Source organism: Myodes glareolus, chromosome 22 (assembly GCF_982192425.1).
Source record: "Myodes glareolus chromosome 22, mMyoGla1.1, whole genome shotgun sequence".
NCBI lineage: Eukaryota > Metazoa > Chordata > Mammalia > Rodentia > Cricetidae > Myodes > Myodes glareolus.
Genome location: NC_142047.1, coordinates 54,582,414 through 54,604,521, shown reverse-complemented (window position 1 = coordinate 54,604,521; position 22,108 = coordinate 54,582,414). Strand labels below are relative to the sequence as shown.

General features: G+C 47.6%; 1 protein-coding gene across 2 annotated transcripts in view; it reads right to left on the bottom strand.

Moving 5' to 3' along the window:
- Cog2 (component of oligomeric golgi complex 2) overlaps positions 1 to 21,762 on the bottom strand; it is a 30,856-nt gene extending 9,094 nt beyond the window's left edge. The window contains exons 1-11 of one of the 2 annotated variants that reach the window (XM_087900589.1): positions 21,566 to 21,762; positions 21,073 to 21,144; positions 15,639 to 15,800; positions 13,974 to 14,039; positions 12,036 to 12,116; positions 11,124 to 11,227; positions 8,543 to 8,651; positions 7,606 to 7,785; positions 5,666 to 5,790; positions 3,914 to 4,040; positions 2,982 to 3,121 (exon numbers count right to left, since the gene is read on the bottom strand). In XM_087900589.1, the coding sequence (XP_087756715.1) occupies positions 2,982 to 3,121; positions 3,914 to 4,040; positions 5,666 to 5,790; positions 7,606 to 7,785; positions 8,543 to 8,651; positions 11,124 to 11,227; positions 12,036 to 12,116; positions 13,974 to 14,039; positions 15,639 to 15,800; positions 21,073 to 21,120 (1,142 nt within the window). In that variant the 5' untranslated portion in view covers positions 21,121 to 21,144; positions 21,566 to 21,762. Of the gene's footprint in view, positions 1 to 2,981; positions 3,122 to 3,913; positions 4,041 to 5,665; positions 5,791 to 7,605; positions 7,786 to 8,542; positions 8,652 to 11,123; positions 11,228 to 12,035; positions 12,117 to 13,973; positions 14,040 to 15,638; positions 15,801 to 19,796; positions 19,980 to 21,072; positions 21,145 to 21,565 lie in introns of those variants that run through there. The other variant, XM_048450218.3, reaches the window with a different exon arrangement.
- Between the last annotated feature and the right edge of the window lie 346 nt (positions 21,763 to 22,108).

Sequence of the window (22,108 nt, the reverse complement as noted above, 5' to 3'; positions counted from 1 at the left end):
TGTCCTTGCTAACTCCCCACTGACAGGGAGCTCTGGCTATGCTCAAGACGGGCTCATCCAAGAGACACTTTTAGAATCATTCCATGGAAACGGCCTACAACAGGCCGGCCTTGGCAACGCAGAGAAAAGTCACAGAGCAGAGGAGAAGTAGTGAGAGCTTCAGGGAGCAGCCAGGAAGCAGCCCCAAGTGTGAGGCCTAGAGAAGGGCTGCGGGTGGCAGCAGCATACACTAGGCCCTAGAACTCTGCCACAGCCCACAGCATCTTTCAAAATCTACACAAAGCACAGGAAAGGAGCCTGATGTAGAGCCTCAGGGCCTGGCTCCGCTGTCCACATGGAAAGCTGAAACTATCTAAGAGGCCCAAGAAGGATGTGCATGGCTGTGGTAGCCAGTGGGGCAGAAGACAGTACCAAACACAGCATGATGTTAGACAAGAAAACAGGCTGTTTAACAACCTGGGTAAAGCACGGGGCCCCAAGTTATGTGGACACTTATGACAACTCACAGCAACAATGGAAAGTGCTCCCTGACGGCGAGCACTCCACAGGGCAGCGGTACATCTGCTGATCAGCCAAGAACACAATTCAGAAAGAAAGGCCCAAGACAGCAGGCATAACTGCCTTAGAAAGGCCAGTGCCTTGCAAAGCTGCTGACCGCCATGGTCCATGGTGAACTCTGAGCAGCCATGTGCGGCCTTCAGATACACTAGAGTGTCACTACCCAAGGGATCTCAGTAGGAGAGGAAAGACATCTAGACTCTAACATTTGGGTTTGGGGGAGACTCCGCCTCCACTCCTCCCCGAGCATCATCATCTACAGGAATCACGATGTAAAGTAAGAGCACTCTTACAAAATGACACCTGGGGCAGCCTGGAGTAGAGGGGGATGCCTTCTCTCTGCTCGAAGGATCACAGCACGAGGCAAAGAAAACCCATGGACATGCAGCTCTGAGAACAGGGAATAAACAGGGTGAAGATACCTGAGCCTTCATATCATGATTCCACATCATAGAAGGAACTACAAATCATACACTCACAAGAATGTTCTGGGAGCACATTCCAGAAACTTCACTTTGAAGGGCCAGCACTCCTCTATACAATCTGAGCTGTCTGGGTCACGTGTGCCTTACTTGTTTCATTAGGGACGGACCACACAACTACTCTCCAGCGTGCCCGCCTAGGCCAATGTCAAGCAGACAGGTAGAGGTCTCAGGAGCAAGCAGCTTGCAAAGTGCTCACGAGAAAGGCTGTGGGCGGGGCTGCCTTTTCCTGAGGGGGCCCGCAGAGCATGTCAGGTGCAGCGGCTCACACTGATCCACACACCTCAGGAAAATGCCTGAACACCAGAATCCTATCCTAGGCCTCAGCTTTTGTGGTTTTTGATTTTTTGAGACAGGGTCTCCCAGAGCAGTCCAGTCTGGAATCTTCTCCCCGGCACCCAAGTGCTAAGTGACAGGTATATGTGGGCCACCACGTCCTGACTCAGGCTTGTTTTAAACGACCCTGAGTATCTGTGGTGATAGGGTCACTCTGACCTCAGCCATGTTAGCAGAATAAACACCCGCGAAATCTTCCTCGCATTATTTCTCGGATGGAAGAACAACTAAACCAGAACAGCTGCATTTATAATTTGAGTATAACACTGAAACTGCAGATCATACAGTTTACAAGTAATCCTTCAAACGCTTGGAAAGCTGAGGACAGTGTAAGTTTCTGCAGGGACAGGCTGAGTTTCAGCATGGTTTTGGCTCTGTGAACTGGAGCCGTGGGTAGGGCTAAGCGGCCTGTGGGAAGGCAGGCTTGGGTGGCTGGGGGACCTAACGCAGTCTGTGTTGAGACCCAGGCTATCGGAGCACTGGGTACTCAGCACTGTCTCTCTGGTCCAGTCCTGCTCATGGGAACGGTGCCATGCTGTTTAAGTCCTACCCTGGACTCGGGGGTGTCCCACCCTGGCTCTACTGAAGCTCCCAGAACTGCATCAGCGCAGACCCTGCGTCTCACTTTAGCAACGCTTCATTTCTTTCTGAGGAAGTGACTGTGGGAAATGGAGAGCAAGCTCAGGGCCTGGGTGACAAGGAACACCTGGCTCAGGGCGTTGTAATTTTGCTCTTCAACAATAACCAGGTGCGCGGCTCTCACAATTAGGGGAACTGCTTCTTGTTGTTTCTACTCAGCAATTCTCTTCAGAGCTCGACATCACAACCTGTGAAGCTCCTGGCCCCCCAAATACGAAAGCCTATGTGCTTCACCAAGCCCCAGCCATGGTAGTCTGGGCAGGACCTGCCCTGCCTGCCTCAGGATACACAGAAATGGCAGCTCTTCTGTTTGCTTCTTGGGGCAACAAGCTTCTGAGGACTTGTCTGAATTTCTCAGCATTCTACAGACTTGCTTGTTGATATGAAGACAGATCATGAGATCTGGAAGGAAAGTCTCACTGTCTTCCAGATCAGGGAACAAAGGTTACAAAAATCACAGAGGAGAGAAAATAACCACCTGCTCTTCAGACACCGAGCATAGGCCCAGGACTGGGGCAGATGGTGACTGAAAGGACAGTGACCGCCGTCCAGCACCTTCAGTGCTCTTCATCACAAAACCAGAGACAGTGGCAATGAAGCCAGGCCTGGAGTCCAGCTTACTCCAACTCCAGTTTCTCTCCTACTATCAGAAACACACGCTTTCTTGGTAGTTCAGCATCAATGACGTACGGACATCTTCACTTTAATTCTCCCACCTGTAGAAAACTACTGACTAGAGTACTATCCCCTCCCCCCAAATTTAAAAGTCTTAATAATTTTAAAATATTAGTTAACTAGCAAATGCTAGTCAGCTGAATGTGATAGGCACCTATAACCCCAGGAATTGGGAGGCTGAGGCTAGAGGATCATGATTTTAAGGCCAGCCCAAGTCACATAGCAAGACTATGCCTCAAACATGAAAAAAAAAATCTATTTACAAGGGCAGGATGTTGTGCAGTGACTGACCTTAGCTGAAAATAAACAGGCAGGTTCCACTTATTGTTGAAGCTGTGATAGGCAGGGTGTGCTCGGAGTCGCTTCACACTGGCCTGGGATCCACACTGCCGTTCAAACCTCTGTACAAAATCCATGCTCACAGTGTATTTCTAGAACAAGAAGAAATGGTGGGATTTTCTCTGTCAGCAAGCTAGACAGAGTCAGCAGCATATGCTTACAACCACAAGCAAGACAGTAAAGCTCAACACGGACTCAGGCTAGCGCTACTGACCTTAGGCAGCTTTCCTCCTAACCTCCCACCCCATGAGAGTTCAGCCATGCCCAGCGTGGCTCTGTGATAGTCCCCAGGACTCATAGGGAAAAGCCCACATGAAGCCCAGGTGTCACACTACAAGTCCAGGGCTTTTTAAATGACGCACTCCGGTTCCAGGGCAGCCCTGACCTCCGCATGAGATCACAGACAGGAGATTAAGCAGCATAATTCATCAGCTCCTCTCCACACTCCACAAGCAGAAGTCATTTAAAAGGAAATGAGGAAGAGCCTCCACCAGTGCTCTTAACCATTGAGCCATCCCTCCAGTCAATTGCATACTGTTCTTGTAGAGTACCCAAGTTTGATTCCTAGCACTACATCACGAGGCTTACAATCACCTCCAACTCCAGCTCTAGGTGATCTGCCTTCTGGATATTGCACTCAAATGCACACACCCATCCCCTCCGCACACACAGAAATAGAAATAAAATCTTAAAATGAAATGAGAGCATTCTTATTCCTCCAAGTATCATATCCACACTTGAAAGAAACAGTTTGAGTTCAACAAAAACTTGCTCAACTATCACAGGTTTGTTTTTCATTGACCCAAAGCCCAAAACTCTGACAATGAAAATGTGACTTTTCCTAGGCTAGAGAACATTTAAGAACCAAGATAACAAGGCATTACCTCATGAAAGGCGTCAGGGTTCCCTGGATTGAAGAGCGAGGGTAGCTTTTCCTCTAGTCCTCGAACTATTTCTGGCCACACAGAGTTCACCAAGAAATCATAGCCAGGAACGATAGTGCCTTTCTCACTGTGGGTAAGAGCCAAGATCAGTCAGCTTACCCTACCCTCTACTTACTGCGCTGTGTTTAAATAAAGGCCCTCAGCCTAAATCTTGTTTTGATTGTTTTAAAGATTATACTTTGTGTCTAGATTATTTCAATATCACTTCTGGGTCTCAGTGTTACATTGACCCTGACTCCCGCCACCTCCTCCATGATCCTGTTAGGGAGGAGGCACAGCCACTGCACAAAGTCGACACAACTCTCCCACTCACAGGCCACTTGGGAAATAGCAGCCTAAAGGCAGGCATAGTGGCACCGGTCTGCCTTTTCAGCACTCATGCGGTTGAGACAGAAGAATTACAAATTCCAGGCTAGCCTGGGCCACAAGACATGGTCTCAAAACCAGCAGTTTCGTATCACAGGAAAGACACTTACTGTGAGCATGCAAGTTTACTATCCTATCTGTTCCTAAAGCACTCTGCTTCCACACTCTTAAGAATGTATTCGGTTCTGAAATTCTATGACATTTCATGCAAAATCGTGGTTCCAGATCTTGAGATAAGAGGATGCTTAGTTAATGTGTGTGTGCTTTGTTTTGTAGTGTCTGAACTAGGTACTAGATTTCTAATCTGCAAATTTAGCTCCGAGATAAGACCACACACTTAAGCTTACAAAGAGGTTTCTGTATGAAAGAGGTCAGCTAGCAGTGCAGAACCAGACAGTGAAGGGTCTCCTCCATTGTGCCAGGAGGCTGCACCCTCCCTACAAGCACTGAGAAGTCCTGAGAACAGGGGAGAAGGTTCAGTCAGGATGCAGATCTGAGACCTGGAAACCTGCTCAGGTCCTACTGAGTTAGACAACAGAAGAATGGTCAGATGGCAATGGTGAGAGCAAATGGATATTTATTGAAGAACGAAAACTGATCAAAAGAAGGAGCACTGAGGACAGTCTTAGGATCAGTCTAAAACTTGCCAACATGAACGCTGGACACTGGGGAGTAGCTGAATGGGAGAATGTACACTTTGCATGTATAGGGTATATTGATATTTCTTTTGTATTTTAATAAATAAGGCTTGCCTGAAGATCAGAGAGTAAAGCAGCCACACTGGTCAGTCATACAGAGCAAGCAGTGGTGGCACACACCTTTAACACCAGTAGCCACACTAGTTAGCTACAGAGGCCAGGCGGTGGTGGTGGTACATGCCTTTAATCCCAGCCCTAGAGAGGAATATAAAACAGGAGGAGACAGCTCGCAGCTCAATCTCATTCTGAGGATTCCTGGAGGCAGGATCTCTATTCTGGTCTGGCGAAGGAGGTAAGAGTCAGTGGCTGGCTTTTTTGCTTTTCTCATCTTCAGGGTGAACCCCAATATCTGTCTCAGGGTTTAAGACCAGCATCATAAAACCAGAAATGGCTTGTTTTGTATATGGAATGAGAGTTGGACCATGAGCACTTTCAGTTTAAACTGGAGTTGGGGAGAGGAGCTCAGAAAGGAAACGGAGGGCTCCAACAGAGAAGCAGCCTGAGTGCTGGCTTCACTGTAGCGCGTGCATCCAGGCCCTGTCCTCCAGCAGCAGCACACTAGGCTCACAATGGACATGCTCACTAAGCCAGCCCTGGGGAGCAGCTCAGGCTGAACCCTTGAACTTACCTCGACACAGCTCCTCCTGTGACCTCCCGGAGAAGGCGGCAGTGGTGGGGAACGAATTCCAAGAGTTTGTTATACATGAGCTGAAGGCCGTTGGGATGAGACTTAACAAACTGTTCAACGATCACCTACAACAATGGAAACTGTTTTAAAATGGCATTTAAAAGAAAACCATGAACTAGATACTACAAAGGTGGGAGGGTTAAACTTGGGCCACTCTTCTGTTCAGCTGTTTTTTGTTTTGTTTTGTTTTTTTTTTTTTGAGACAGTCTTATTGTACAGCTTGACTTGAACTTACTAAGAAATTAGTTGGCCTCAAACTCAGAGATTCGCCTGCCTCTACCTCCACAGTGCTGGAGGTAGAGGAGTTCTTACCAAGCCCAGGTTAGCTGTATTTTTTCTAAATAGTAAAGCCATACTGGTCACATTCAGAATCAGTTGCTATGTTCAGCTATACAGCCCTGACTTGATGTGGGTAGGAAGGAGGCTAGGGGCAGAGACTGGCCTGAGACTGAAGAACCTGCTTCCTCCAGAACAGGTCTAGATTAGAGCAAAGGGTCCATTGCAGTTCCTCACAGCCTGACCCTGGCCTCTTCTATCACTAGTAGGCTTAGTTAAGGTGGGCAGAAGGCAGACAAATAAAAATTTATTTAATTTTAATATTTTATTTTTGGTTATAAGGTTCAAATTCAAAATATAACAGAAATTATAAGTTTTAAAGGTCAGGGGGCCATAATTCACTTAATGCTATCTTCAAATGAGAAATGTCTTTAGACTCATGGTTGAATACTTGGTTCCCAGAGGTAGAGCCTTGTGAGGAAGTACTTCACTATGGATGGGTTTACCATACTTCCTGTTCCTGCTTGCTGCTTCCTGTATGTGGATAAAAATGTGACCACCAAGATTTCTGCTTTTGCCAACATGCAAAAGTCCTCTCTGCCATTATAAGCTCTATCCCTCTAGAATTGCAAGCTAAAATAAACCCATTCTTCCCAAGTTAATTTTGGTCATGGTGTTTTACCACAGCAATAGAAAGCAAACTAATACACTCGATGTACCCACAAACTTCAAATGCTTCTTTACTGCAGCACTGAAGACTGAGCTCAGTGAAAGGCACAGGCTGGGATCTGTAACTGAAATATCCATTTACTGGTAAATGCCAGAACAGTTTGTTCTCTTCCTCTACAGACAGTCACAGAGTGTAACAAGATAAAAACGTGGGAAACTGAAAACTTACTTTAACAAATCTAAGCTTGTTCAGGATTAAAATTAATCTCTACAATTAATTTCAAAGATGTACAGTAGCAGGCTGCAGAACAGCCCTCCCCGACCCCAGGGACAAACACCTGCCATCACAAATGCCGACAATTCCCAGCAGAGCACACAGCTCCTACCTGACAGCTAATCCAACGGGTGGAGGACACTTGTCTAAGTGTCCCACAGTCAGAGCTTGACATGAAACTCCTGCATCTCTGATTCCCACCTTCTGAACCCTGACAATTCCTCCTCTTTCCTTAAGCCTTGGCCAATGTCTTCCTAAAGAGCTGTGGACACCGTCTGCTTTCCCTTCTCCACGCCTCACTGCTCTGGACTCCGCGGGTGCTGGACCAGTTGTCTGCTTGTCTATCCACCTGTAAGACCAGTGGCTGTTTTCTAGTGACTTAACTGGGGCTGATTCGTCACTTTAACAGAGCTAAAATGTTTTGACCCATGCTTTCTTCCTGGGGAAAATTAGCCCCAGATAAGAAGGCATATTCAAACTATATCATGAGCACCCACCAGAATGCACTTAGTTCCAGTTACCAACCGTGCAGCAGGACCCTCTCCTAGCTAGCATGCAGCAACAAGCTCCTCGAATCTCTGATGTATCCATCTCTACCTGACACAAAGCGAAGGCAACACAGCATGGCTCTGGAGAAGCTCCCTACACCAGAAGCACACACCTCATCAACATACGGCTTTACCAGGACTTGGCCAACCAGAGCTTCTGCATCCCGCGTCTTGTCAATAGTGGCATAGGTACGCAGGCAGTGCCGGATGATGTCCACATTTGAGGTCTGCAAACCTTCCAGCAGAAGGCCTTCTAGAGACTGCTGCAACATTGCTGTAATGCCAGCTATGCGCTGTGGGAAGCCATCAGAAAGTTCCCATCACAATGCTTTCCAACTTCAAATGGCTGTACACACGCTGGTACCTGACCCCACTATAGGCAGTGTGTGGACATTTAAAAGGGGGACCTTGCCTGGGGCAATAGCCTATCTCCTCTCATGACCTTTCTCCAAGTAGACCACTGGCTCAGCAAAGAAGAGTTTACAAAGAGACAGTCAGAATGAGAAAATGTCATTTTCCTCTGAAGCTACAAGGTAAATTGGTTTCTGATAGACATTATAGATTTAAAGTTCAGCCAAGGGGCTGGTGAAATGGCTCAGCCGTAAAGAGCACTTGCTGCCCCTGAGTTCAGTTCCCAGCACCCACAGTGAATGACTTATAGTCACCTCTAATTCCAGTTCCAGGAGACTTGACACCCTCTTCCGGCCTCTATAGACATCTGCAAACACACAGACATTCAGGCATGCACACAGAGACTAAATGGTTGTTTTTAAAAGGAAAAAAAGAGAAAGGAAAAAAAAACCTCAGTCTAGGGATCTGGGAAAATTCAATGTTATCTGTGCCATATGGTATCAGATTTAGAGTGTTACTCTTACAACTTAGAGTCTTTTCACAAAGTCTGTAGTGAATGACACTTGGAAAATAGTAGTCCTCAAACCAAAACCCCAACCTAGGGTCAACACCCTATAATTCGTAGTCAGTGCCAGGCATGCTGATAACCACTGACCAAGATTCTCTGCAACCCAAAGCCCAGCCCCAACCCACACTTACGGGTCTCACTTTGTCCAAAAGGGGCATGCCTTTGCTTTGCACAGCATGAAACTGAAGCTGGTTAAATTCTGTAGCAATTCTCTCCAAAACCTGTCCAGTCAAGAGAGGGCTGGGAAAAACAATAAGCAGAGAGTTTAATTGCGAGGCTGTTGACTCCCCAGAGAGCATGGCACCTGTGGGTCCACACTGTAGTGCTCGGGCGCTGAGACAGTGGCCATGTGGTCACAAGGTCAAGATCAATCTTTGTGCCATCTGTTTGTCTCCTCCAAATGGCATTCCCAGACCATTCCAGCTGCACTGGACCACTGGCAAAGTGTATGTGACAGGTGCTGCTGGGTTGCATGCCCCAGGACCACAGGCTCACAGGATGCCACGTGCCCCCACCTTCTCTAAGGCTCGCTCCCAACTGCCCTCACTGTCCCTGCTTTGCCTGTGTGTCTCTCTCCTCCTGTGATCCCTGAACCTTCTCTTCTTTACTTGTTCATCTCTCTTCTTCTGAAATACCCGACACTTCCTGAATGGCAAATACCTTTGTCAGTTTTAATAAAGTTGGCCTTCTAGTAGCAATAAATAAATCTCTTAAATACCTTCCTATTTAAATAGTAGTTTAAAGTTATGTTACCAACGGCTGAAAGAGCACTCTCTATATGCTGGAGGTCCTAGGAAGAAGGCATAAAATACAATGCAAGCACCTGTTCCCTAAAACACGCTGTAGAGTACCACTGTCACTCAAGGAGGAAAACAGCAAAGGAGAAATACGTTATTTTACTGGCGGAATGGTGAGCTAGGAAAAAAGTCCCTAGCAGGGGCTGGAGAGATGGTTCAGAGTTTAAGAGCACTTGCTCCTCGTCCAGAGGTCCTGAGATCAATTCCCAGCAACCGCACGGTAGCTCCTAACTATCCATAATGAAATATAGTGCCCTCTTATGGCCTGCAGGTAGATACTGGGTAGATAATAAATAAATAAATCTTAAAAAAAATGTCCCTAGCATAAGGATACAGGAAAGCATCATAATGAGGTCATTGGAATGCCGGGCCCTGGACTGTCCAATCAAAAGTAGTTCAGAGTGGAGGTGAAAGCTGCCCTGAAGATGCTCCTGTCTTTAGTGTCTACAGCTCTTCTCCTGAAGCCTGGGATTGTTTATGTCTAGTGTCTCAGCACCCCTCAGCCTAACTACTCACTGATTTGCCCTTGCCTTCCCTTTGCTATAGCGACAAGTACTGATCTAAGCTAAGCGAAGCTCCCAGAGGTGATCCTGAGCAAAGGCGGCACAATGTCACAGGTGTAGCTCATCACCAGGGCAGCTGGAGGCCCACTCTTCCCTAGGGCACTACCTGGCACCTTTGTTGGGAGCCTACCCAGGAGTTGACATGGTAGTGAGGACTGACCCTGATGCCAGCAACCTTACAATCTGACAGGAAAAGGACTCCATAGCTTCTGTTCCTGGTAGGTGTCTGCAAGCCTGACAGCAGAAGGGAGGGGGAGGTAACTTCTGTGTGTCTTGTCTGCACATTTTGATGCACAACTGCACGAAACTTTCAAGGGCAGGAGAGATCAGCTACTATCCAAGATGACAGAGTGAATGTCACAAATGAGCCCCCCCCCCGACTTTAGCTTCTGCTTCCATTTAGCAGTGTCCCCCCCTTTCCACACCTTATGCATGTCTTGAGTGGCTCTGAAACACGTTAAGTGAACTGGACAGTCAAAGGGAGGTGACGGGAAAGAAAGGCCGTCAGTAAGATGGACAGGGAGTCTGGACCCTGCAGCTGTGGGAGCCATGGCTCTGGAGAATGTAGAAGTGAGGAAGGGAGGCTTGGGGATTTGAATTTCCAGAATGAGGATCATATGGCAGAGTCATGCGCTGAAAGGGTGGGAGGCCAGGCCTAAATTTGGCAGAGAGCAGAAAGCGAGAGGAAGCAGATGCAGTCATGACACAGCACCAGCCCGCAGTTCCAGGAGCGCACGTGGGGAGATGAGCGAACACTGAGAACTGCTCTGCCAAGAGTCCAAGGGGGCACCAGGGTAACGGAGCATAGGTTCCAGAGATGAGAAAGGGAAGATAGGGGAAAGAGCAAACGGTGGATCTCTTCTGCCTTGGAGAGAGTGGGGAAAAAACAAGAGAGTCAGTTTCTCACTCTATGGGTGCATATGTCTGAAGAATGGCTGGAGAGGCTTTGGTGGGGTCAGAACAATCCCAGTCCGAGGCTGCAAAAGTTCGTGTGCTGCTGACAGTGCAGTATCCCTGGCAAGGCTACATGATAGCTTATCAGGGTGTGTGTTAGGGTTACAGTTTTGAGATTGCACCCTGAATTGAGCTGGGATGAGAGGAGGGGCAGCATAGCAGGTAGCCAGGAAGGGTGCTGGCAGGAGGCAGGTGCTGGCAGAGAACAGGCTGGAAGGACCAGTCACCTTGCACCTATCTCCCAAGTGCTGGGATTAGAGGCACGTGTCACCACACCTGGCTGAGTCACTTTTAGAAACAGTAAACCAGACACAGATATTCTTTCCTTGTTTTCCAAAAATGAATCTCACTCAAAAAAGTTTCAGCCTAGATGTGAAGTACTTAGTGAAAACACTCACCTGCTTGCTTCTAGGGAAGGTGTATCTTTACAACTCTGGGAGTTTAGGATTTTTTCAATTTTCTCAACTGATCGAATAACCTGTATAAGTCTCAACACACTCATCTGTAAAGAGGATGTCAAATAAAAACAAAGAGAAAGCAGTTGTCAGGATGGTGAGAGGCAATGAACCACACTATACATCTTAAATATCCTTACACAGTCCTGAATTCCCAAGTACGTGAACTCAATTCTGGCTTTCCTACAGTGAAATTTCAAAATTCTATCATAAGAATATAGTAAATAACACAAAATAAGATGGCAAGCTATCTTGCCAGCCCTTATACTTATTTTCTTCATACATTTTCATGTTTCTCATTTCCAGTATACTCATCTTCTTTAACTGCATGAGCACAGCACACCTACACACCCAAGTATCAGTTCATTAAAGACACTTATTGCAAAAGTCCACACAGCGACAAAGAGAGACACGTGGTACAGAAGGATGACACCAGGCTCCCCACAACACTGGGCTGTTGGCAGATACTGAGCTTCCGACTTTCAAAGTGCAAGAGAACACCCTCGGTGCTGAGAGCAAATGGCATGCTTGCTGAGCTTCACTGGGGGTGCTACTATTTGTGTATTTAATCCAGTGACCACGCAGGCACTTTTGTCCAATTTCGTCTTCCGTCAAGAAGTCCTAGTTGACGAACATGAGAAGCTGGGAGGGGTGTTTGTGGCATGTAACATATCACTTTAAAATATTATTGCTGCTCCTCTCTCCTTATTCACAGAGCATCTCTTAAGGGCTGCACAGAGATACTGATGTCATTGTGCTCCATTCAGCAGAGTACCCAGAGAAAAACCACATGTCCCGCAGTGCTGAAAAGGCACTAGACTGAGCCAAGGTTTAGGAGTAGACACCACAGCATACCTTTTTCTTCCTAATATCTTCTTGCTTAGACATTCGTTCATCTACTGCCAGAATTCCTTCACTGACAGACGACCTAAGACTCTTGAGAATAATAAAGAAAATGTTTTTGCAAAAATGAAGTGCAACATTATAAAAGTGACACATTTAATTCTATTTTATAAGACTCAGTACCCAGGTCAATATTCAGACAGCAACCAAGATTACAAAGCATGAGACAGAATCAGTGTGAGGCACCCAAAATATGCAGACACAGTGATATACAAAGCCAAGGTCATGGCAGATTAAGTGCCAAAAAAGATAGCACAGGACACCACAGCTGACATGGAGAAAAGACAATCAAAGCCTGTGTATGTTAGTATCTGTGTATGTAAAGCTATGGTACAGACCCTGAAAATCTGCACACAAGCACAGGGAAGAGTCTTAGAAGGCCAAAGGAATGAGGGCAGCCCTGCCCAGAGTAGGCGAGGCACATCCTGGTACCTGCAGGCTTCCTTTTCAAGAGAAGGAGAGATTGGGGGTGGGTGTTAGCTTCTTTTTGAGGAGCCTAGAATCTACATTAGAAATATGGATAAAGCATCTTAAGAATGGAGAAACTCAGGAAACAAGAAGCCAGGAGCAGGAGGCCAGAAGAGCAGAGGAACAGAAGACACACCAGAAACTACTCCATTAGGCCAACTAGGAGATAATCAGGAATGAAGGCAATGAAAACTAGAGTAAGGTGGGTAAATCGCAAAAATGCTACAGAAAAGTAAACTCACTCATTCAATAAATGCTACAAAATATTGTAACACTGGCTACCAACAAGCCAAACTATGGCATGCTTCAATCCCCAACCTCAGGATCTCAAAGGCCCACTGCAGGGCTGAGGATGGAAAACCAGCAGAGTCTGGCTAAAGTGAGTAGTGTATGGCGACAAGGCAGACAGCAGAACAGAGGGAGGTCCGAGGTGACGAAGGAAGGAAGAATAAGCTGGCATGAGAGCGGCCGCAGGCAGAAAACAGTTAGTTGCTATTCATCTGCACAGAAAGCTGAGGATGCAGCTCCAGGAGCTCCAGGTAAAGTCACAGGGATGTGGAACCCAGCAGTGGACCACAGAATCATTCCCCTTCATTCTGTGGAGAGTGACTCAGAAGACCTTCAGAAAACAACCAAGACATCAGCATCCACAGTGCTTGTGAGGTCAAAGCCCAGCTCAGGAGGTAACGCCATAGGCCTCCTGACTTAAGAACACCTGACACCATTTCCCCAACACTGCACATGCAACCAAGTCCACCTGTCACATGTTCAAACATGGCCTAAGGTTTTCCACACTCATGGTGACACACATAGGTCACCTTGGGACGAACACCAAGTATATGACAGCTCTACAGTGCCAAAGAGCCTGGCAGTCAGGGGCCCCGAGACAACCGAGGGGTGGACCAGGAGGCCAAGGACGGAGTGGCACAGTGACACCATACTCCCTGTAACAGTCGGCCAGAAGTTCAACCCCAGTGTCTCCCTTACACTGCACAGGGCATCAGAGAAACATTACATGTCTTTGTGTGAGGGTATTCTGTTAACCTGGTATCGTCCTTCAATTGCTTCAGGGTTTAAAAAGCTCTGTGGGCGGTTAGGGACCCAACCACACATCATCATACAGCTGGGAAAATACTCATAAAGTAGCAAATGCTCAGGAGGTATGCCAGCTCTGACCCAGTGACTGATCACTAACAGGCTGACTCCACCGTCCCCTCATCCAGTCACTTTAAAGTCATCTATTTCAACTCTGTAATATCAAATGCTAAAAACAGAATCCTCTATCTGCGACTCTTTTGGAGATGTGAACCGTAACTACTGACCACTCAAAACAACAAACCGACAGACTAGGATTCCTGGATCCCTAGCAGACAGGCGTATCATGCTTATGCTAAACTATTTACGAGGAGTGGGTTGACTTACCAGAACTTCTTCTCGTAATTGTCCCAAAGGCACAGATAGCTGGTTGAGGGATTTGTCCATGCCGACCTAGAGGCAAAATCATGACAGCTCAAAATCATCAGTCCTATCCAGTATAACGATCGAAGTGTCCATGATCACTGTTGGCAGAGTACAGAAACGATTGTGGCTATACATGTAGACCATGAGAATACGAAAGTCAGAGTACATAAAAGCCTCCTTACGCACAACTTACCTTGGGATGATTTGGGTTTTTTGTGGTGCTAGGGTAGCGCAAGTGCTTCCCATTGAACCCTGAGTCCCAGAGCGAGTTGAACAACTAAAGATTGGAATCAGAAGTGACTGTTACCTGGAAATGATGATTTTCAACGGGCTGGTGCCAGGGTCTGATGAAGGGCATCCCACCTGACTCTAACTCGGGGGAAAGCCAGCGTCTGATGAAGAGCATCCCACCTAACTAACTCACGGGGGAAAGCAAACTTAAAGACAACGGAAACAAAACTTTCTAAGTTTCTGATTCTACTGGAACAGCCCTCTTAGTAACTACAGTACATTCACAGCACAAACACAGTTTATTCATTTCTATGTTTCTTAAAATTTCCAGAGGTTGCACTTTCTATGTTGCTTTGGACAAACATTTAAAAGCAAAATAAAATATGAGCAAGATTGAAAACCAACAAATGAAAAGAACTGTCTCAGGGTATTAAATCAAGCATTCCTACACTGTTCTGAGAAGTAGCTGGCATGGTCACCATTGCTGAAGGCTGGCCTCCTGGAGATCAGTGCTGTCTCTGCTTCCTGCTAGCATGTGCATGTGTGTCATGCCAGTGAGTAAGCTCCCACCGAGAGTGGCTGCCACCTGCACTGGCAGAACAGCCTAACAATGGAGCTTCCTGGGAACCTGTCAGCACCAACAAAAATGACCTCTTGCTGCCCCTCCCTTCACTACACTCAGCTAACACCCTATACCTACTCAAGAGTAATCAAGCCACACTGGGCATGGTGATGCACACCTGTAATCCAGCACCCTGGAGACAGAGGACTATTGCAGGTTTGTGACCAGCCTAGGCTACACAGTTAAATTCCAGGACAACCAGGACGACAGATTAAGACCCTGTTTCAAAAGTCAGGCATGACAGCACACACCTTTAACCCAGCACTTGGGAAGTAGAGGCAGGTGGATCTCTGGGTTTCAGGCCATCTTAGTCTACATACAGAGTGCAATACAACCATAGCTGTAGAGAGACTCTGCCTCAAAAATGCAAGACTGTCTCAGGAAAACCAAAAATGCAAAGTGAATAATAAGGTCACAACAGTTTTATGTGAGCAAGAACTAAAAAAAAAAAAAGAAAAAGAAAAAAGAAAAGAAAATTCAGTTCTTTTGTGACTGACATTAATGAATGCCTGAAACAATATGACTTCTCCAATGCTGCACTTTTTATTTTTTGGTTTTCCAGACAAGGTTTCTCTGTAGCTTTGGAGCCTGTCCTGGAGCTAGCTCTTGTAGGTCAGGCTGGCCTCGAACTCATAGAGATCCACCTGCCTCTGCCTCCCGAGTGCTGGGATTAAAGGCGTGACCACCCGGCCAAAAGCTGAACTTTTAAGAGCCAATCCCCACAAATAGGATCTACGTGTCCACCAGCAGCAGGGACTATGAGGGAAGCTCACCAGGTTTGTGGAGAGGTTGACAAAGTCCGCATAGTCCTTGTTGATGAGCTCCACCATGGCCGTCTTCAGCAGCCTGTAATACAGCTCCAGGTCGTCTCGCAGCTCCTCCAGCTGCACACGCTTCCTGCAGTCAGACACGAAATGATCCACGTCGAAATCCTCCTGGGGAGCAGGAAAGTCAAGTTACGAGACATAAAGACCCACAAGGCCAGTCTGCCCAGAGCTCTTTCTGGTCACATGATGTGACAGAGGTCCTGTCCACTCACAGAGGCACCCAGAAGGGCCAAGGGCAGTCTCCTCACGGTCTCAGTCTACAGGGAACTTAAGTTTCGAAAATGACACAATTCAGTTAAGGCTCTTCTAAAAACAAAACAAAAAAAACTTTCCTCACTTAACTTCCTAAGCATTAAATGTTCAGTATAAAATTTTCAATAGACTATGATAAACAGCAAAGAAAGAAAAAAACCTGAAATCTTCATGCGGGGGGAGAGTGGTGGGACCTATGACAGCCGCTGTGATTTTGAGAGTGAAAGGTGAGTGTAATGCCTGATGCTGTCAATTGGCAGGATGAAGTCACTTTGGAGACATCACTGGGCATGTCTGGGAGCGGTTTCGAGCTCAACAATGGTATTCATCTCTCCCTTCTAACCACAGGGCCAAAGTGACCAAGCAGCTACCATTAAGTTCTGCCACCATTTCCTTCTGCTACGACGGACTGACTGTAACTCCTCGCACTGTAAGCTGGAATAGACCCTTCCTCAAGTTGCTTTTTGTAAGGTATTTGGTCACAGCAATGTGAAAATACAGAGAGCTGCCAATGACAACTCTCAAGCCAGAAGCTGTGTGTGATGAGGATAGCTGAGGTAGAGAAAAGAGCAGAAAACTAGAACCTGGTGTGCTGGTTTGAATGAAAATGGCCCCATATGGCTGGGCGGTGGTGGCGCACGCCTTTAATCCCAGCACTCAGGAGGCAGAGACAGGCGGATCTCTGTGCGTTCGAGGCCAGTCTGGTCTACAGGAGCTAGTTCCAGACCAGGCTCCAAAACTACTGAGAAGAGAAGAAGAGAGAGAGAGAGAGAGAGAGAGAGAGAGAGTGAGAGAGAGAGAGAGAGAGAGAGGAGGGGGGGAGGAGAAAAAAAAAGAAAATGGCCTCATAGATCCATAGGGAGTGGCACTATTCGGGGTGGGGGTGTGTGGTCTTGTTGCAACAGGTATGACCTTGCTGGAGGAAGTGTGTCACTGTGGAGGCAGGCTTTGAGGTCTCCTATGTGTATGCTAGGCCTAGTACACACTTCTTTTGCTGCCTGTGGATCAAGATTCAGGCCTCTCAGCAGCTTTTCCAGCACCATGTCTGCCTGCATGCCATGTTCCACCATGATAATGAACTACATAAACCTCTGAAACTGTAAGTGACCCCAAATTAAATGTTTTTCTTTATAGGAGTTGCTGTGGTCATGGTGTCTCTTCACAACAACAGGAACCCGAACTAAGACACCATATAAGAACTGTCATCAGAGAGACTTCATTAAGCAAGTGGAAATTGACGCAGAGAGCCACAGCCAAGCAGTAGACAGAGCTCAGGGAATCCTGCTGAAGAGGAGGAAGAAAAATTGTAGGAGCCAAAGTGGTCAAGGACATCACAAGAAAACCCACAGAATTAACTAACTTGGGCTCATAGGAGCTCAGAGACTTAACCAACTGACAGAGACCTGCATGGGATTGAACAGGCCCTCTGCACATAGGTTACAGTTGTATAGCTTGTCTTCTTGTGGGTTTTCTAAGACTGGGTGCAGGGGCTGCTCTGATCCTTTTAGTGGCTTTTGGGACCCTATTTCTCATGCTGGGTTGCCTTGACCAGTCTTAATATCAAGTCACCTAGTCTTTCTGCAACTTGATATGCCATGTTTTCTCATCCATGGGAGGCCTGTCCTTTTTTGAATAGAAATGAAGGAGTAGATGGGGCAAGGGAGGTAAAAGGGAGGTCGGAAGAGGGATTGGAAGGAGTGGAGGGCGGGAAAACAGTGGTCAGGATGTAAAATAAATAAGTAAGTAAGTAAGTAAGTAAATAAATAAATCGAGGAAGAGGGGGAGGGGAAGGACACCAGGTAAGTCTGAAAGCTACCACGGAACAAGGAGTTTCTGAGCCGCACATTCTTCCTCTGACCAGGCTCAACAGCCAAACCACACCTTTCCTTCAAGTTTAGAGCTGTAACTGGCACACAGCAGGTGGTCAATGAATGCCTATGGGTGAGAAGACAATGGCTACCATTGCATTAGCAGGCTGCCACCAGGGCAATCTCAGAAGAGTTTGCAAACAAATGACTGTAGTTCATGTAGTCTCAACTCTAATGTGTACCTGATATCCTAACCTTGTAAAAACCTATGCCTCTGCAAAATACGTTGTGTAAGATACTCATGCATACACATAATCTATAGCAGGCACTCCTCCCACCCTTGTGCCACCAAACCAACTCATAAAATGTTTCTTTAAAGGAAACACAGATAACAAAGGACCTTAACTTCTGGCTCCACCTAGAAAAACCAACAGTACACACAGAATAGCTCTTCTATGTAGTTTCTTCTACAACTGAACTGGTCACATTTTTTTTTTCTCTTTTCTTTTTCAAGACAGGGTTTCTCTGTAGCTTTAGAGCCTGTCCTGGAACTAGCTCTTGTTGACCAGGCTGGTCTTGAACTCACAGAGATCCACCTGCTTCTCTGCCTTGCTGGGATTAAAGGCCACCACCGCTTGGCCTGAACTGGTCACATTAACAGAACGACAAATTGCTTGACACACTTGGAGGTTTGATAGCATGAAACAGCACAGAGGTGCCAGCAGCCCAGCTATTCATTCCCCAGTCTGCTGCATGTTGTTTCACGACTTGCATTTGGTGCCACCTACTTTCTGATGCTGCATTTAACAAAGGCCTCACGTCAGTATGGGAAAGACACAGCAGGTAACACGGCGGAAAGGCTGCTGGCACTAGGCATGCAGGAGGCCTGAGTTAAGAAGTGAACACATCTAAGTTTTCTCACCCAAGGTCAAAATAGGCCATGATGCCCTGGTGAACTTGCTTTCTCCAGGCACCTATCCCCACCATGTACCTCTGGCTTTCTATCATCTGTTCGGGGTCGCTCTTAGTCATGGATGGGACAGGGGCTTTCTGAAGCATTCTTTCCAGCATCCTATTTGAACTCATTTACCGGGGCGGGTGAGATGGCGCGGCAGGTAAGAGTGCTTACTGCTCTTGTAGCGCACCAGAGTTTGCCTCCCAGCACTCAGCACCCACATGGCAGCAACTCTTAACTCCAGGGAACCCAACAGTCTTCTGGCCTCTGAGGACTGCTGCACACACTGTGCACATAAACTCAGGAAGCCAAGCACACACAGACATCAAATAATACATCTCCAAATTACACTTCCTGCAGCGGTTCAGCAGCGTCACTATAGAAGGGTGCTTCATCCCTGGCTCTAGATACGCCTCTCACACATGAAAAAGTATGTGGGCACAGTAAAGACACATATAGATTAAAACCAAGAACTCGGAGATTTTGTCATGTTAACTGAATGCAAATACCAAAACAGAGCTAGGCCAATTAAGTCAGAGGGAAAAATTACCACGTAAGGAGAGTCACGAGCACGCGCACACAAACACACTATCCTGTAAGACTTACACTCACTTGCTCATTATTTCAGGTGCCAAAGGGACAAAATTTCTAAATCCCTCACCTGGAAACAGCTTTGAAGTGGTCCCTCAAATCTCAACTTTGACACATTAAACGGCACAACCTATCGGCTCTCCATCCTCGGGGAGGGGGTGGGGGCGGGAGACAGGAGGATCAAGACCCGGCTGGGCTACAACTCAAAACCCTGCCTCCAGAAAAAAATTGCGTGTAAACATGTTTTGGTGTTGTTTAACTGACAGCGGTGGAGGGATACAACTAACAGGCAAACTCCTTCCGTTCCGGCTGAAATTCCATCAGCGAAGTGTCTTCCGTTTGGACTGATAAACGGGGCCACTACTGGGCCGCAGCGTGTGACTCCTTCATGTCAGAGTGAAGCTCAACCCGGACGGCCCCGTTCCCTGCGACCCGTCGGAGCGCCTGGGAACCGCAGGGCCTCGGCATGGGGCCTCCTCGGCGGAGGGTGTCCCTCACCTTCATGAACTCGTCCTTATCGAAGCATAGCGTGTCCGGCCCGGTGGGCAGGTTCATCCTGCGTCTCTCCATCACACCGGCCTCCGACCCTCAGCTCCCAGGCTCCGCTAGCACTGAGGACGCAGGCGACACCGCAGGGGACGCGGCAGTCTAGCCCCGGCACCGCGCTGTCCCAGCTTCCGCCAGCGGCGACGCGCGGCAGCCAATAGGCGAGCGGCGCGGGCGGCTGCGCACAGTGAACCGGAGGGGAGGCGCGCGCAGCCGGGCACTACTGCCTCCGGTGGCCAAGCGCGGTACTGCAGCCTCATGCCCACGCCTAAGCCGCAGGCTAGAGAGATCAGAGCAGCCTTGTTCTCCTCCTCCCCACCCGCAAGAGGGGAGAAAGTCCAGAGCTACCTCCTCCGTGGAGAAAACGCCACCGCCCTTAAATATAGTCCTTAAAAACCTGTCAGAGGTTCACAGGCTCCAAAGCTACAGAGATACCCTGTCTCGAAAAACCAAAACCAACCAACCAAACAAACAAAAACCCCACGCACTTGGAAGGCAGGGGCCGGTGGATCTCTGTGAGTCTGAGACCTTCTGGTCTATAGAACTAATTCCAGGACAGCCAGAGGTACACAAAAAACCCTGTCTTGGGGGAAAATGCTATCCCTCTTCATTTCAGGTTACCCCAAACGTGGTTATCCCTCTGACTGAATGTGGGGGTAAAATTTAGAGACCCTATTGCTGGAGCCTGCCCTGAATAGGTAAGACCAGACCTTTTTAAAGTGGCTCTGCGAAGTGGCAAGAGAAGACACGAGTGAGAAAATATACACCAAGTAGACCGCACCCTATGTCCCTAACATGCTTGCATGCTTGTGTGTGTGTGTGGGTGTGTGTGTGTGTGTGAAACATAGAGACAAATATTTTTTTTTCCTTTCTCTTACTAGGAGTCTTCCACACACACAAGTCTAAGCAACATGAATTGACCACTCTCCAGTAACTCCAGCCTTTCCTCGGATTCTCTTTACCCAGGACACAACCACCCTGGCTGTCATTGGGAGATATTCCTAGAACACTCCCCAAACATCCTATTTATCAATTCCTCGGGTGAAAAAGCAAGCAAACAAAACCATTCTTGCCTACTCAAAGCATCATCCCTGTACCTAATAATATGAACGGTTCATATTGGATTGAGAGATTTGGCCTTCAGCCCCTGGCCTCTAGAATTCCAGAGCGGCAACTTGGAAGCACAAATGAGAGGCCCAGGTTCTGGCAAAGAAAGAAACACAGATACCTGGGAAACCTGTCTGGTTCCTAGAAGCTTGGAGCTAGAACTTGCCATTCCCTTCTGACGCTGTTCTCCACCCTGTATGAAAGAAAGGAACCTGAACATGGATGGCCTAGTGTGTTAATCATAGGGCTGCTAAAGGGATTCATTGGTACAGAAGAAGATCCGAGGGTCCCGGTGTCTATTCGCTTTCCCAGGATTTGGTAAGAAGCAGCCTGGAGTCTATTGTACAGACTGCCATTCTCTCCCAACACGCCCCAGACAGGGCAGCAGATCAGCTTTGGTGCTAACAGAGCCCTGCCCCACCCCCCACCCCCGTGGCAGTGGGAGAGGGTGGAGACCAGACCTGCCCAGGGGGTATGGTCTTGATATCCAACACCAACTGGCATGGCCATTTTCTCCTGTGTTACACAGTGCAAATGACAGCTCCTCAGGGGTCAGTGAGCAGCCCCTGCCCAGAGCAGGCTGCACTGGAAACAAACCTGCTGTTTCTCCGTACCTCTCTTGCTTGAGTGCAGCCGTTTGGGGGTCATGCCAGAGTCTCACTGTCCAGGGTCTGTGCTTTAGACAAGCATCTCCTGCTTCCCATTTAAGCACATGGTTAATTCTTCACTGTCAACTCGACTGGATTTGGAATCTTCTACTAGACACACTCCAACCACGTTTGTGACGGTGTTCCCAGAGGCGTTTAACTGAGAAAGGAAGACCCGCTCTGAATGTGAGCCGCACATTCCTCGGGCTAGGGTTCCAAACTGACTAGAAAGGAGAAGGCAAGGGCATTTATCTCTCTCTGCTTCCCGACAGTGGACGCCATGTGACCAGCTACCTGTGCTCCAGCCTCCATGTGGACCCTGCCAAGGCGAACTGAATGCTCAAACTTCCTTCTTTAGTTACTTAACATCACATATTTGGCCACAGCAGCAAGAAAATTAATAACTACGTGTACCATCTCTGGTAATTATGCCCCTGCCATGGTACTTAAAGGAAGAGTAATTAGGACATGATTGTGAAACCGTGTATTGCCAGACTCTGTAAGGGGTCA